At 39.5% G+C, this 16,074-nt stretch overlaps 1 protein-coding gene across 1 annotated transcript in view; it reads left to right on the top strand.

Moving 5' to 3' along the window:
• Nucleotides 1-16,074, top strand: part of TMEM245 (transmembrane protein 245) — a 74,004-nt gene that overhangs the window by 45,207 nt on the left and 12,723 nt on the right. The window contains exons 12-16 of the mRNA XM_068974603.1: nucleotides 2,177-2,308; nucleotides 6,330-6,452; nucleotides 6,582-6,727; nucleotides 13,698-13,798; nucleotides 14,976-15,150. Coding sequence (XP_068830704.1) covers nucleotides 2,177-2,308; nucleotides 6,330-6,452; nucleotides 6,582-6,727; nucleotides 13,698-13,798; nucleotides 14,976-15,150 — 677 coding nt within the window. The remainder of the gene's footprint in view (nucleotides 1-2,176; nucleotides 2,309-6,329; nucleotides 6,453-6,581; nucleotides 6,728-13,697; nucleotides 13,799-14,975; nucleotides 15,151-16,074) is intronic.

The following is a 16,074-nucleotide window of genomic DNA, read 5'->3' as shown; positions in this document are numbered from 1 at the left end:
ACCTGTTTGGCATTGTGTGCTCTTGGCAGTGCAATTCAGTCGCTCAGTCGTGTCCGACTCTTTGTGACCCCATGGACTGCAGCACACCAGGCTTCCCTGTTCATCACCAACTCCCGGAGTCCACCCAAGCCCATGTCCATCGGGTCGGTGATGCCATGCAACCATCTCATCCTCTGTCATCCCCTTCTCCTCCCACCTTCAGTCTTTCCCAGCATCAGGATCTTTTCCAGTGAGTCCGTTCTTTGCATTAGGTGGCCAAAGTATTGAAGTTTCAGCTTCAGCATCAGTCCTTCCATTGAATATTCAAGACTGATTTCTTTTAGGATGGACTGGTTGGATCTCCTTGCAGTCCAAGGGACTCTCAAGAGTCTTCTCCAGTACCACAGTTCAAAAGCATCAATTCTTCAGCCATCAGCTTTCCTTATAGTGCAACTCTCACATCCATACATGACTACTGGAAAAACCATAGCTTTGACTACATGGACCTTTGTTGGCTCTTGCCTAGGAGAAGTTGAAGAAATGGTGATGGGTTTTGTGGGTTTTTCAATAATTGAGAGTTAAAACTCACTGGGAGCACCTCCTGGTGGTCCAGTGGTTAAGACTCTGAGCTCCCAGTGCAGGGAGCTGGGTTTGAGCCCTTGACAGAGATCTAGATCCCACATGCTGCAACTGAGAGTTTGCCTTAAGGCCCCACAAGCTACAACTAAGATCCAGTGGAGCAAGATAAATAAATAAATATTAAAACCAAACAAAACCTAACTGGGGAATCTCTGGGTAGATACCTGCTGAAGAGCCAATTACAAAGGTTGTATCTTGTTTCTTCTGCTAATTCTGGGGCTTCTGCTTACACACAAACAGCTTTTACTGTCCCTCACCCACTTTGAGCTTCCTGAATGCTCCAGGGAGGTCAGGTCAGTGTTTTAAAAGCATTGGTTTGTAGGTGGGTAAGTGCATTGCTTTCTTTACCTCTTTTACTAGGACCTAAGTCTAGTCAAGGCTATGGTTTTTCCTGTGGTCATGTATGGATGTGAGAGTTGGACTGTAAAGAAGGCTGAGCGCCAAAGAATTGATGCTTTTGAACTGTGGTGTTGGAGAAGACTCTTGAGAGTCCCTTGGACTGCAAGGAGATCCAACCAATCCATTCTGAAGGAGATCAGCCCTGGGATTTCTTTGGAAGGAATGAGGCTAAAGCTGAAACTCCAGTACTTTGGCCACGTCATGCGAAGAGTTGACTCATTGGAAAAGACTCTGATGCTGGGAGGGATTGGGGGCAGGAGGAGAAGGGGACGACAGAGGATGAGATGGCTAGATGGCATCACCAACTCGATGGACGTGAGTCTGAGTGAACTCCGGGAGATGGTGATGGACAGGGAGGCCTGGCGTGCTGCGATTCATGGGGTCGCAAAGAGTCGGACATGACTGAGCGACTGAACTGAATGTTTTCCTTGCTAGTGAAAATTGACATCCCTGTGCTTTTTGGAAAAGTACAAAAATGGAAACACATGCAAAATGTTAAGAATCTACTTCTATTTCTAAATTCTAACCTTAGTAGTCGCTTTGTTTATTCATCACCCTTCCACATCCATTATTCCTGCATATCTGCCAATGTAATTCTTTTCCCGATAGACAAGTTCGATTTCTCCTCTGCACCCTTCTCTTTCACATTCTGTTTTTCCCTCTTTTATTGAGATATGATTAATACATACCATTATATTTAATATTGCTTTTAGCTATACTTTTTCATATTTTATTTCTCTCTGCTCTCTTTAGCTTGTTTGGAAGAGTAGTAAGGTAGATGAGAAAAGGAGGGAAAAAGCAAAAATGGGAGACTAAAAGAAAGGTTAGAGGGGAGAAAGAGGGGGAAAAATAAGATGAAAGTATATGCTATGTTCATGTTCAATTGAATATACTGACGAGTAAAGTGTGTTCATGAACATGCTTAGGAGGGATGCATTTAAGCTAGGCTGAGACACAGTAGCTAGAACATAAACAGAAAAATATATTTCGGGTCTTTTTGATGGAGTTCTTTGTTAATTTCTGATATAACAGGAAGTTTTTCACCTCTGTGTATTTGCTAAACTGCTTAAGTGGACCTGAAACAAAGTAGGCTGTTTATATGTCTTCTTGTCTTCAGGTTAAGACGGGGATTTCATGTCTGAACTGTTTTGTTCCACAGAACGTATCGCACTCTGGAAGGCACAGAGGGCACAAGCTGCACATAAGTCGTCAGAATAGCTGGCTGGGGGACATTCTCGACTGGCAGGATATCGCTTCCTTTGTCCACGAGAACATTGAGACATTTCTTTCGGTAAGAAATAGTATTTTTTAATTAAATTGGACTTAGGAAAAAACAGACTCTAATTCCCAGGTTTTTTTCACGCACGTAAATGTCTTTCATCACCCTGATTTTAATGCCATGAGATTTTGCAGTTTTGAGAATTCTAAATGCACCAGGAAGATGTCCCAAAGCCGTAGGCCTCAAGTGTAGCTCCCCTGATCCCTCCTCTATGGTTGAAGAGTAACCAAGAGATGCTGACTCAGGAAGCACGCACGATGCTGCGGCTCCCGGGTTCTGAGAATGGTGTCCTCATCCCCGAGACTGACCAGAATGCCCCTAGTTGAACCACTAGCAAGGGAGCCGCCTTTGGTTGGTCAAGTCCTTTGGCAGATAGAAATATGGTTCCAGTTACAATAGAGAGACTGGGTGCCTAAAGGCTTAGATTTCTGTCATCCCTCCTGTCCTTCCTTCATGCCACCCGCCTCTGCCTTGCTATCCAGAAGATCGGAGGCAGCAAGGAACAGTCTGGAGTGTTGCTGAGTCTCACTCCATAGCGTACTTTGTGAGGTCTCTCGGCCTATGACTTTTCACAGAGATGAGAAATCCTCTCTTGTGAATAAACTTGTAACTCTTATCATGTTAATAAAAATGAGGTTTGGGACTTCCCTGGTGGTCCAGTGGTTGGGAAAAGTCCTTCCAGTGCAGAGGGTGCAGCTCCGATTCCTCATTGAGGAGCTAGGACCCCACATGCCTTGGTGCCAGAAAACCAAACCAGAATGGAAGCAGTGTTGTGGCAAATTCAATAAAGAGTTTAAAAAAAAAATGGCCCACATCAAAAAAAAACTTTAAAAAAATAAAATTTTTTAAAAAGTGGAGGTTTGCTGTGCTAGATGTTTTTAAATTTTAATTTTTATCAGAACAAGAGATGACCATAGCTGAAAAGTCGAAGATGCTTTAAGGTGTTAAATAATGAATAGCGTTGCCCCTGCTCTGTGCTTCCCCCTTCAGTCTCATTCTCCAGAGCTCTGCATTCTTTCAACTTTCTCTGTGTATTTACCTCTAAATTTCTAAAATAATATTTATGCTGGTCTTCCTGGGTTTCACAGTGTTATCTTTGGCTTCTGACATGGAAGATGAAGATACAAGTCTCTCAGTGCCTCCTTACTGCTCCCCTGGGGTTTTCTTACGACTCTGTTGGGCCCTTCGCCCATTCCTGCACTCACATTTTCCCGTCCTCCCAATCGCCTAATATAGCTGTGATAGTTTGAGGTTAAATCTAGAAATTCATGTCCTTCAGTTCTAAGAATGTTGCTTTGGATAATCCCTTCCCTCTGTTTTCTCTAGTCCAGTGGCTCTCAAACTTTTTGGTCTGAGAGCTCCAAAGAGCTTTTGCTGATGTGCATTCTATTGGTATTTATTGTATTAGCAGTTAAAACCGAGAACTTTAAAAATATTTAACAGCTACTAAAATATAATGTTGACATAAAGAACATGCTTTTTGTGTTTGAAAAATAACCATTTTCCAAAACAAAATAATGATTTAGTGATAGCGGCTTTCATTACATTTTTGCAAACCTATTTGATGTCTGGATTCTCATACTTGTTCCTGTACTCAAGTCTGTTGGAATATGTTGTTTTGGTTGAAGTATGTGAGGAAAATCCAGCCTCACACATATGTAGTTGGAAAAGAGAGGGAAGTCTGTTAATAACCTTTTCAGATCATTGTGACAATTCTTTGATACTACTGTGACACTCAGCAGATGGTATTTCTTTAAGGTTAGTTGCAGTGTGGAATTTGAAAGCATTATCAGTGAACGTTTTCTACTCTCTTATATTAGGGTCCATGGATCTGTCTTGGCTAGGAAAGGATCTTTCACCCTTGCATGATTTTGTAATGTGCACTGGTCATTTGGAATTAATGTTCACTAATTTCTAAATATTGACATATTTTATTATACAGTATTAAAAAAAATCACGTTCTTTAACATCACCACCTATCTCATCAGAAAAAATCTTAAGAAACGTCAAGGTCAGCCCCTGATTCGGTTTTTTAGTTTTATAATACCCAACATCTATTTCTTATTTTCTGAACCTTTCTTCTTAATCCCTTTGAGTACATAGAAAAGTTGCTGGTTTGTGGCTGGCAACTACCAGTCTACAGTTAATGTATTCCGTTAATTTCTTAAGAATTACCGCAGCGTATTTCCTATCAGTATGACCCAGAAACTTTTTTTTTTAATTTTTAATAAAAATTCCAAAGACAGAATTCCCCAAAAGAATGCTTGTCAAAATCACAAGTAAGGGCATTGTTGGTTTGTTTCTTGGAATCAGTGGCATTATTCATTCATTCTTTATCCCACAAGGTCAGTCAGTCAGTCATGCATATTTTTGTAGGCATCATGAAGCATTTGCAAGATTTTATGTAAGGAGTTATTGTAAATGAAACTAGCCTTCCAAACTCCTCTCATGAAGCCTGCGCTGAGGTTTGCAAGAAACACCGAGGACAACAAAATACGCCTTTTATAAGTCGTACGTTTGAGGCAGGAAAGGAATGGATAGGCCTTTCATAGCACAGATGGTATAACTTGGACATATGACAGAAAGCAGAATTTCTCTTTTGGAAAGGGCACCAAAATAAAACAGATGTTAGGAGTTCTGGTGCCCAGCTCTGGTTCCAACTTACTAGCTTCAGGCCCTTGGGCAAGTTTTTTAAAATCCCTGAGCTTCAGTTTGTATATCTGTAAAACGGAAATATCATCTCCACTGCCTCCCTCACCGCCTTGCTGTGAGGTTTAGGGAAGCATTTTGAAAGCTATAATGGAGGTGTTTTTCTGATCATCTTGCCTCCATGTTTTTCATTAAGAGAGAGGGAAGATAGTCCTCTCAATCTGATTTAGGTATTGACCGTCCAGTGATGTCCGTGTGTTCAGTCATCTCTTGTGTTGTTGGAAAGACGGTGTTTGCTGTGACCAGTGTGTTCCCTTGGCCGTACTCTGCGAGCCTTTGTCCTGCTTCATTCTGTACTCCAAGGCCAAACTTGCCTGTTACTCCAGGTATCTCTTGACTTCCTGCTTTTGCATTCCAGTCCTCTGTGATGAAAAGGGCATCTTTTTTTTCATGTTAGTTCTAGGAGGTCTTATAGATCTTCATCGAACTGTTCAGCTTCTTCAGCATTAGTGGTTGGGGCATAGACTTGATTACTGTGATATTGAATGGTTTACCTTGGAAATGAACCGAGATCATTCTTGCATTTTTGAGACTGCACTGAAGTACTGCATTTTGGACTCTTTTCTTGACTATGAGGGCTACTGCATTTCTTCTAAGGGATTCTTGCCCACAGTAGTAGATATAGTAGTCCTCTTGGGCATAATAATGGAACGGACATTATCAAGTAGGACTGAATTAATGAAGAGATAGGAAATGAAAACATGTAGGCGTGCTATAAACATTATACATCTTCTTTCAGTAATATTTCACATGTGTTACTATCTGGTTCTAGTGAATTTGCTGGTGGATCAAATGAACTCAGTAGGTCTTAGTATAGGGTCATGTCTATCTGAGGAAAGATTTTCAGTTGCAGAGCTCTGACCCCATCTGTTCATTTTGTTTTTGTGACTTCAGTTCGTTTCTGTTATTGTGATGTTAGTGAAGTCATTGAAGTGATGTTTTTATATTTTTCAGTTGTTCTAAGTTGGAGATGGCAAGGTAGTAGGGGAGGTGACTAATAAGGCAAATATTAGGATTTCATGGCCTGCACTTGTGGTCCTAGAAGCTACATCCAGTCACAGGTTACATTCTGGCATGTTTTCCTGTAGGTATTTTTTTCTCTGTGTGCCATGTTCACATAGTTATAGTCATGCTGTGTATAAACTTTCTGTGTCTGGTTTTTTAAACAGAGGAGGTTTTTTAAACAGATACATTTAAAAAAATATCATCAAATATATTTCTGCGTTATAGCAGGGATGTTTTAATGGTGGCCTACTGTTTGCAGTAGGTTCACCGTGATTTACCTAACCGTTTTCCTTACTGAGCGTCGTTCGAATGTTTGCAGATCTTAGAGTCTCTGTGGGTCGTCATGAGCCGGAACGTGAGTCTGCTCTTCTCCACCGTCACCACGCTCCTGACCATCCTTTTCTACAGCGGGACTGCCCTCCTCAACTTTGTCCTGTCGCTGGTATGTCCACACAGCCGAGCACATGTCGCACGCCTTCCACAGCAAAGCATATTCTTGGTTCCGCTTGTGTTATCCTTCCTGTAGTTTCCAAATGTGGTATTTTAGGAAATACTGTCCTTTGTTTTGCAGATAATTTTCCTGACCACACTATTTTATCTGTTAAGTTCCAGTGATGAGTACTACAAGCCAGTGAAGTGGGTGATAAGCCTGACACCACTATCTCAGCCAGGTCCTTCTTCTAATATTATTGGCCAGTCTGTGGAAGAAGCTATCAGGTAGGGATAAGATTTATGCTGTTCTTAATTCCTTCAGAAACTGCTCTCCACGAGAGGCCTGTTTTTCTGTCTTGAGCCTTCCTAGCAGCATTGAGTGCTAAACGACTGAGGGACACTGGCATTTTCAAATTTTTAAAATCTCCTTTGCGAGGATAACGTAAAACATTTTCAGTGTCCTGCCCTCAAGTCTGTGATGTGCAAAGATCCAGTGGCCTGTCTCCATCAGCTTTACATCCACAGGCTCTTACTCCAGCTTCTAATCATTACTTGGTTTACTCAGGTGAAGCCCCTCCTGCACCACACGTACACCTCACCTTCTCTCAGAAGCCTCCTTGTACTCTCAGGAATTCTGACTTTGCTCATGAAGGAGAGTAGATGGCCTTCCTGTTTCTTCCTCTTGCCCTCTGCAGCCAGGCTGTGCCCTCTGCAGGGGGTACTTTGGATCCTAGAAATGAGAAATTTGCAGTTATCTCCAAATCATAGGCTCTGTATCATAGCTGTGTATCATAGCTTCTGGCCAGAAACTTCCATCATGTCATCTGATATCCATGTATCACAGGCTTGACTTTTGAATGAGCTGATTTTTCAACTTTTATTCTTCATATTCTCTTTCCAAGTCACTGACTTCCTTTTCATCATGTCAGGTAGGGAAAGGCCTTTGGCAGCCTTGTTTCAGCTCCTTCCCCAGCCTTTGTCCCTCATTGTTCTTAATTCATTAATAAGACTCTACTTCATTTTGACTTCTGTTGAATAGCTACTCAAATTAAGTCTTCGTGTTACCCATGAGAGCTTCTTTTTTTAATAAGTTGTTAGGTGTCTAAAGCTTCTCTGAATAGTGAATCTTTGGCTGGCATTTCTGTTTCCACATACTTTTTTAAGAAAATGATAGTTGCTCAAAACTAGTCTTCTACAGAAATCTTGATTTGACCTGATAATTTTGTCTGACTGTTTTGGCTTTTTTTTTTTTTTTTCTCCACTGTGTTCATGTAACAGCTGATGAGGATACCACTTTAATCTTTGGAAAATCCTTGGTTACATTCAAATAGCATGCATACACCTAAACTGTATTTTTCTCTGGAAACTTTGCTAGGTTTTTTCCCCCTTTTTCCTCCTAGACTTTATTGGACAGTTGTTGTTTTAGTCACTAAGTTGTGTCTGACTCTTTTGTGACCCCATGATCTGCAACCAGCCAGGCTCCAATGTCCATGGGATTTCCTGGGAAGAATAGTGGAATGGGTTGCCATTTCCTCCTCTAGGGGATCTTCCTGACCCAGGGATCAAACCCTCGTCTCCTGCATTGGCAGGCGGATACTTGATCACTGAACCACCTGGGAAGCCATTATTGGACAGTAAGTGGGATTAAAAACAAGAAAGCTCGTATCCCCTTTGGTGCTCTCAGGTAATCCACCTGGAGCCATCCATGTAATTATTCCAAGTTTGGGACTATACTGTCTACTGTAACACCTTTCAGGGTGAAGTTGTCTTCAGGAAAGATACTTTTTGGTTTCAGCAACCCTTCTAAGCCTATTTGACCTTTGGTTATCATCTTTATTAATCTAGCAATAGATTAACTTTAGTTTATCTAAGTGACATCTGTCTGACTCAGATAAGTTTATGCAAATATTCTTACCAAAAAGGAAAAATAACTTTCTGTCTTCCCAGTAGGGTAAAGTTATGGAATCAACCATATCAAGGCTGTCAGAATCCTCTAAGCGATGTTACTTAAGCCAAGTCTTACACAAAATTATCTAGCTTGTCTGTAAAGAACTTAAAGATTAAGATACTACGTTTTCCTGACATAACCTTTATTAGCATAGCTGACCATCCTCTGAATATCTGTCACTGAGTCATTTTTTTCCACACAAGATAATGCCATCTCCTTTGTTTTAAACATTACTCTTTAATGTCATGATTTCTTGGAATTGGTAAGCAAAGCTGTGATTTGCACCCATATCCAGCTGATGGAGATCACACATTCTTCTGGTATACCATGATGCTTTCCTCCAGGAGGAAGTGGTTGTGTCAAAAGTGATGAATTAAATTTGTGGTACTGTTAACATTATTCAGCTGGACACATGAAGCCAGAAGCTAAAAATTTAGTTCTTTGCAGAGAATGACAAATACCATATGATATCACTGATATATGGAATCTAAAAAAAAAGGCTGCGAACGAACTTATTTACAAAACAAATAAACTCATAGACATAGAAAACAAACTTATGATTACCAAAGGGGATATGGAGAGGGTCAAATTAGGAGTTTGGGATTAAAATATACACACTACCATATATAAAAAATAACTAGGACCTACTGTATATCACAGGATACTCAATATCTTGTAATAACTATAATGGAAGAGAGTGTAAATATGTATGTATATGTATGTATAAGTGAATCACTTTACTGTACACCTGAAACAAATACAACATTGTAAATTGACTGTATTTCAGTGAAAATTTTTTAAAAATTGAGGTCTTTGGTTCAGGAAGGAATTTGAGGTTAAAGAGAGTGTAGTCATCTATAGCGATATGAGGAAATATATATCTCTTTACAGGTTAGATTTGCTTTATCTTCTTGGGATCATACACATTAATTATGTGCTGTAACAGTAGCCCATGTCTTGGTTCTAATGTGTACTCATACAAAAACCATTCATTTTATTTTTAATATGGAAAAAATTTTAATAATCCTCAGGAGCAGTACAACAGTCCTAATTGTTCTCAACATTGATAGATTTCTGTGAGTCTGAAAAATATGGTGCAGACAAGATAACTTGATACAGGCTGGGCCATTTTTCTAAGCACAACTCTAAAGTTATATAAATTATAGATTATAATTCAGGATGATTTTTAGCAGTCTGAGTGCTTTTTACTTCTTTACTGGGTCAAATTCAAGACTTAAAATATGCAGTTTTACATAGATGTCTCTAAAAAAATTTCTCATGTATGTAGGATAACAATGAGCTCTAGTTCCACAAACTGTCAGTTTTTTTGTTCTTAGGGATTATATTCAAGATGGAATATGTTTCTTCAAGGAGACAGATTTTAAGAGGGAAAAATATTCTATAAATGATCGTGAAAATATTATTACAATGTCCTGAGGCTGTAGTTTTGTCTGTAAATTATCAGTTATATCAGATTTTATAAGCACCAGTCATTAGTCCTCATCATTGTTACAGTTAAGTGAGTTATTAGACTCATTTCACATTATTCATTAATAAGTTAAAAAGTGGAATTGAAATTGAGAGTGAACTGCATGTCCAGACAGTGAAAGTGTCTTTGTTCTTCAAGCTTTGTCTTCTGAAATATGTGGCTATTTGATAGAAACACTGTCCCATTGAATTTCTGAACCTTTGTTATTTTTCTCCATTCTGGGTAAGTGTTCCTCTATACTGACTACATCTGTGGTTGGGTTTACATTTCATGAATTTTTGAGTTAGTGGCATGCATCCTTTACCCTCAAACCATGTTCCTCCCCTTAGAGCATGTTGTGTCCTGAATGTTTGCATCACACCCTTCTTCCCCGATGCTCCATTCTGCTTGCTCTGGTGGAGATATTGCACATTACTAAGTTGCATGTTGTCACGGCCTCAGTGCAATTTAGTGTGTGTGATATTTTCACATGAGTGCATGCACACGGGTATGGCTCTTGCTTGTGGGATTACAGCTTTTCAGGGCTGGTGGGTGGGGGGGGGGTCCTAGTGATCAATTTGATGGGAGAATGCGTGTACTGTGAGATTTTCATTTGGAAAGTAAACATGCTCCCCACCTCTAGTTTTGCAGAATTGAAAATACTAGGGTTAATAGAAATTGATGTCAATCATTTAGTAAATCAGTATTTCCAGTTTTCACTGAAAATATTAAGTTTTAAATGTTCATTGGAAATTGTTATAGATTGAAGATTATAAATATTGTTTAAATTGAAATGTATAAGGAAGAGTTTAAAGCTGTAAGAAAATATATTTTCACTTATTTGAAGAGATTTTCTAATGCTGTAATAGAGAGGCAGAATTTCATGCATATTTGGAGAAATTAAATTAATTTGTTTAAAGTAATTTATTAATAATTTAAGCTAGAGTTCTTAAATAATAACCAAGTCAGTAAATATAATGCCTTTTTCACTTGCTTGATTAAAGATCAACCTAATAAGCCTAAACTTTGCTTCAGGTTTCTAAGGAAAATAAATGACTTTTAAAAACTTCATATTTAGTTTTTTTGTGGTGCTTTAAAAATTACTAAATTCATTTTATTAGTCTTATAATAGAACTAGTGTTGAGATACAAATGTTTGCTATTTGTGCGTGTAATTGAAACAACCTCTTGTTGATTTTCTTAGTTAGTGCTAGAGGAGTACAGAGAAGGCAATGGCACCCCACTCCAGTACTCTTGCCTGGAAAATCCCATGGACAGAGGAGCCTGGTGGGCTGCAGTCCATGGGGTTGCAAAGGTCGGACATGACTGAGTGACTTCCGTTTCACTTTTCACTTTCATGCATTGGAGAAGGCAATGGCACCCCACTCCAGTACTCTTGCTTGGAAAATCCCATGGACAGAGGAGCCTGGTAGGCTGCAGTCCATGGGGTTGCAAAGGTTGGACATGACTGAATGACTTCCCTTTCACTTTTCACTTTCATGCATTGGAGAAGGAAATGGCAACCCACGCCAGTGCTCTTGCCTGGAGAATCCCAGGGACGGGGGAGCCTGGTGGGCTGCCGTCTATGGGGTCGCACAGAGTCGGACACAACTAAAGCGACTTAGCAGCAGCGGAGGAGTAAGTATCCATGATTGGTAGGGATTATCAAAGACACAAAACCATGTATTAACTATATAAAAATATTGAATTAATATTTACCACTACCACGGACTCCACATGGTTTCATGTGATGCCTTTGTCATAGGCTTGTGTGTGTGACTGTGTTATTTCCAGTGGGGACAGAAGGTGTCCATGGGAGCAACCGATCCTGAGCCACTTAGCAGCACGCTATGTCTGCGTGCACAGCGTGCTTTCCCCTTCTGGAAATCCAGTGTCAACCAAGTTTCTGTCCGATTTACTGTGAAACTGGGTCTCTGGCGTGGCTGGTAAATCAGGAAGGGGAGGGAGTTGTAATGAAGGGAGCTGGCAGATCCTTTTCCCAGTTGGGTTTGTTGTTTAGTTCCTAAGTTGTGTCCGACTCTTTTGTGGCCCCATGGGATTTCCTAGGCAAGAATACTGGAGTGGGTAGCAGTTCCCTTCTCGAGGGGATCTTCCTGATGCTGGGTTTGAATGCAGGTCTCCTGCATTGCAGGCAGATTCTTTACATTGCAGGTGGATTCTTTACCATCTGAGCCACCAGGGAAGCCTGTGGGAATAGCATACTACAGTGATTTTCTTCCTACTAGAGAAATAATTTCATAATCTCTTGGACTAGTATATCTTTGTCCTTAGGTCCCTTATGAGAATACAGCTCACTGCCCCATTTTTTCTAGGCTTACGCCTTGGGGTATCTTACCCTTTCCTATGATTAGGATTTTTCTGGCATATCTCAAATTTCTTGTCCCCAGTTTGCTGTTAAGCCTTGTCTCTTACTTCCAGCTGCTTCCAGGGTATTTCCATCATCCTTTTTTTTGGCTAAACATGGCCCAACGAAACGTATTCCCTTTTCTTCCATGTTCTCTCCTATTCTGGGTTTCTCCACGACTTTGATACACTGCCATTCTTTCTCCCTCAGGTTTAAAACCCAAATCTCTCATGTTCCTTTTTTCTTCCATGTTTTGTATTCAGTTACTCTTCAGATCGTTTATATTTCCTGTAGGCTATGTCCCTTCCTTTCAGTCTTTTTGATACCTCTTCCATCTGTGTCCTTACTGTCAGAGGTCATACAGCACCTTTAAGATATTTTTGAGTGAAAGCCGCTGGTCAGTATGACAGGATTTTGCAATTTGGGAGCCACTCTGTCACCAAGTCCGTGTCTCAGACCGGTATGAAATGACTGAATCACCAGGTTCCAGAGTTTGACGTTACTGTCACAGTACACCTCTTGGGATACTTTAGGAAAGCTTGGTGTGTCCTTCTCTGTATACAGCGTCACCTTTGTTGCCACGGTCTCTGCTTTTTTCAGTTACAGACAGCTTTTCCTTCTCTCCTGAGTGTATGGGCGTGCCTCCCGTGTACCCCACAGATTCCTTGTTTTTGTGACTTTGTGATACCTTGGATGATTTTAGGTTTGTTGCCTTTGTGCTCTCTCTGAGCAGTTTCTTACTTCTCCTCCTTAACACAGTCCTGCCTTAAGTCTTCCAACTGAAAAGCAAAAATGAAGTACCCGAGATTACATATTTTCATTCCTATTATTCATTGAATATGTGTGCCTGTTTTTACACCTCTTGTATTTTAATCTCAGATTTTACTTTGGAATTAATAAGGTTTATCTTCTGTAAATTCTCTCCAAGTGACCTGCATTGTTTGATACCATTTTCAGACGTTACTTTGTAAGTTGGGTTGCATGGTTTAAGAAATGTGGAAACATTTTGTTAACAAAAGAAGAAAGACTGATGAAGTACCAGTTATATTATCCCTCACTTGCTCTTCCCAAGGGGAGGGCTGGTCACAGCCTGGATGTCTCAGAATTTAATTACCTCCTCAGAGATAAGATAATCACACTTATTTTTCTTTCTCTTTATTTTGGTGGTGAGTAATCTGCTTCAGAAGTGAAAACCTGATGAGTTATTTCAGTGAATAGGGTATCTTAAGGTTTTTCTGTTATCTTTTTATTAGAGAAATTTAAAGGACAGTTTAGTAAATCTATTTCAAGGTTTAAATAGAAGATTTGTATATTTTATTGAAATAAAATGAAAACAGCATTCTCAGGCCACTGGAAAAATCGAAGCTATTATCAGATTTGGAATAAAATCTAGAAGCCTAGAAATAATTGATTTTTCTGAATCCCAGTATGATACTGTGTTTATTTTGTTTCTACTTTATCTTTGGACATTCTAGAGGGGTGTTTGATGCTTCCCTCAAAATGGCTGGCTTCTATGGATTATATACCTGGCTGACTCATACTATATTTGGCATCAATATTGTCTTCATACCATCAGGTAACAGCTGTACCATAACTTCTGCTGTGCTCTATTTAAGGAACATTAAACCATTTTACATGCATTGTCATCTTCGTCAAACTTGGAATGCTAAATTTTGATATCTAGTCTAGATTAGCAGCAGAAAGGTGATCTGTAATGTTTATTTATTGCTGTGTCCCCAGTAGCTAGAATAATACCCAGTACATAGTAAATACTGCATAAGCAACAAATATTCATTTGTTAGTTGAGCATACTATTCTGAAAAGGGTTGATTGTGAAGTAAGGTCCTTCAACTAGCAAGGTTATTTGTGGTGGGTTTTTTTCGTTTTTTTGTTTTAGATACACTATTAGAAAGAAGCAAGGTAAGGAATATATGTTCTCATCTGAGATTTAGAGACTAATCTCTGAGTTGGCTTTGGTCTCAGTACAAATATTTGGCCAGTGCTCTACAGTTATATTGGAGAAGGACATGGCACCCACTCCAGTACTCTTGCCTGGAAAATCCCATGGACGGAGGAGCCTGGTAGGCTGCAGTCCATGGGGTCGCTAAGAGTCGGACACAACTGAGAGACTTCACTTTCACTTTTCACTTTCATGCATTGGAGAAGGAAATGGCAACCCACTCCAGTGTTCTTGCCTGGAGAATCCCAGGGACAGGGGAGCCTGGTAGGAGGCTGTCTATGGGGTCTCACAGAGTTGGACACGACTGAAGTGACTTAGCAGCAGCAGCAGCAGCTACAGTTATATTATAGGGCTATACAGTTGTCATTTGGTGTCCCTGAGGGAGTGGTTCTGAGACCCTCTGAAGATTCCAGAATCTGTGGGTGCGCAAGTACCTTGGCTCTCCGAACCTAATGGTTCCACATCTGAGGATACTGAGGCCAACTATATACGTATTAACTAGCCATTGATTGAGAGTAACAGCTGTGGGGCACTAACATTTGTGACTTAAGAGTAGAAGTAAACACATGCCTCAGAAGGATTTTCATGATCCAGTTTTAAGATCTTGGATTTCATTTAACAGCCAATTCAGTTAAACAGGGTGTATCATTGCCCTAAAATTTGAGTATATATTTTTTAAACTTGTTCTGGTGGAAATTTTTAAACAGTAGGAGCTAGTGTTTAGATTCTGCTGTTGGTATTGCTCTGATGATGATGTTAAAGTTGCTTCTTCTTCTTTTTAACCTTGTATTAGCCTTAGCAGCAATCCTTGGAGCAGTGCCATTTCTGGGCACATACTGGGCAGCAGTACCTGCAGTTCTTGATCTGTGGCTTACCCAAGGCTTAGGATGCAAAGCCATCTTACTGTTGGTTTTTCATCTCTTGCCAACCTACTTTGTAGATACTGCCATCTATTCTGATATATCAGGGTAAGTACTGCACTTCTGCAGTTGGTGATGAATCATATCCAGGAATTTCTCTGGCCTTTTTTTGTTAAGGTTTATTTTTTTCCTTTTCCTTTTGGGCATGGGTGAAAGGACAGGTGATAGTAGTCTTTTGTGATCCCACTGATATAATCAAAGTTTAATTTATATGATTAATATCATTCACAACGTATGTTATTTTGTTCATAGTAAGTAGTATTTACAATATATGAGACCATTGGCTAAAGTGAAATTGTGAATAATCCTCTGGTTTAGTGACATTTAATGTAGGAAAAAGTACTCCTGTACATACTTCAAAATAAGAATATTTTAAGTATGGTAAGAAGTTAGTAGTTATTTTCAGAACTTCTTTGCTTTTGGAAAAACATATTTTTAGATTTTATGAGGATTTCCATGTAAAATGAAATCTCACAAGTTTGTATCTGAGAAACAGTGCTTTCTTTCTTAAGGTACTATAGTATGGTTCTATGATGAATACAGGTTAAATTTAAGGCAGAAGCCAAACTAGCAATATAATAAATATGTCATTTTTGTAGATTTTGATGTCTCTTTTAGCAATTTGCATTTACTAAATTAAGCTGATTTTCATTTAGCCATGTGTCAAGATAAACATTGCTTATTAGAGTCTAGAATGTGACCAAATAATTGAATTTTATTCAGCTACTCAGATATAGAATAAGACCTACTTAAACTATCCTCATAGTTAATGTAATAAATTTTCTTTGAATAAAACTCATTACAATAAGGTCAAAGTTTATAGGAAGAGGACCCTTCAGTTAATTTGAAATTATGAAGAGACGAGTCATATGCTACCTTGTTTCTTTCTAGTTAAAGTAGAAAGTAAATATATAGAACTATAAGAAGCCCCAGAGTTTCAGAGCAAAAAGAAACAAGCACATCCATAAGTCA

This window comes from Capricornis sumatraensis, chromosome 6 (assembly GCF_032405125.1).
Source record: "Capricornis sumatraensis isolate serow.1 chromosome 6, serow.2, whole genome shotgun sequence".
Lineage (NCBI taxonomy): Eukaryota > Metazoa > Chordata > Mammalia > Artiodactyla > Bovidae > Capricornis > Capricornis sumatraensis.
This window is presented reverse-complemented; position numbering and strand designations above follow the sequence as displayed.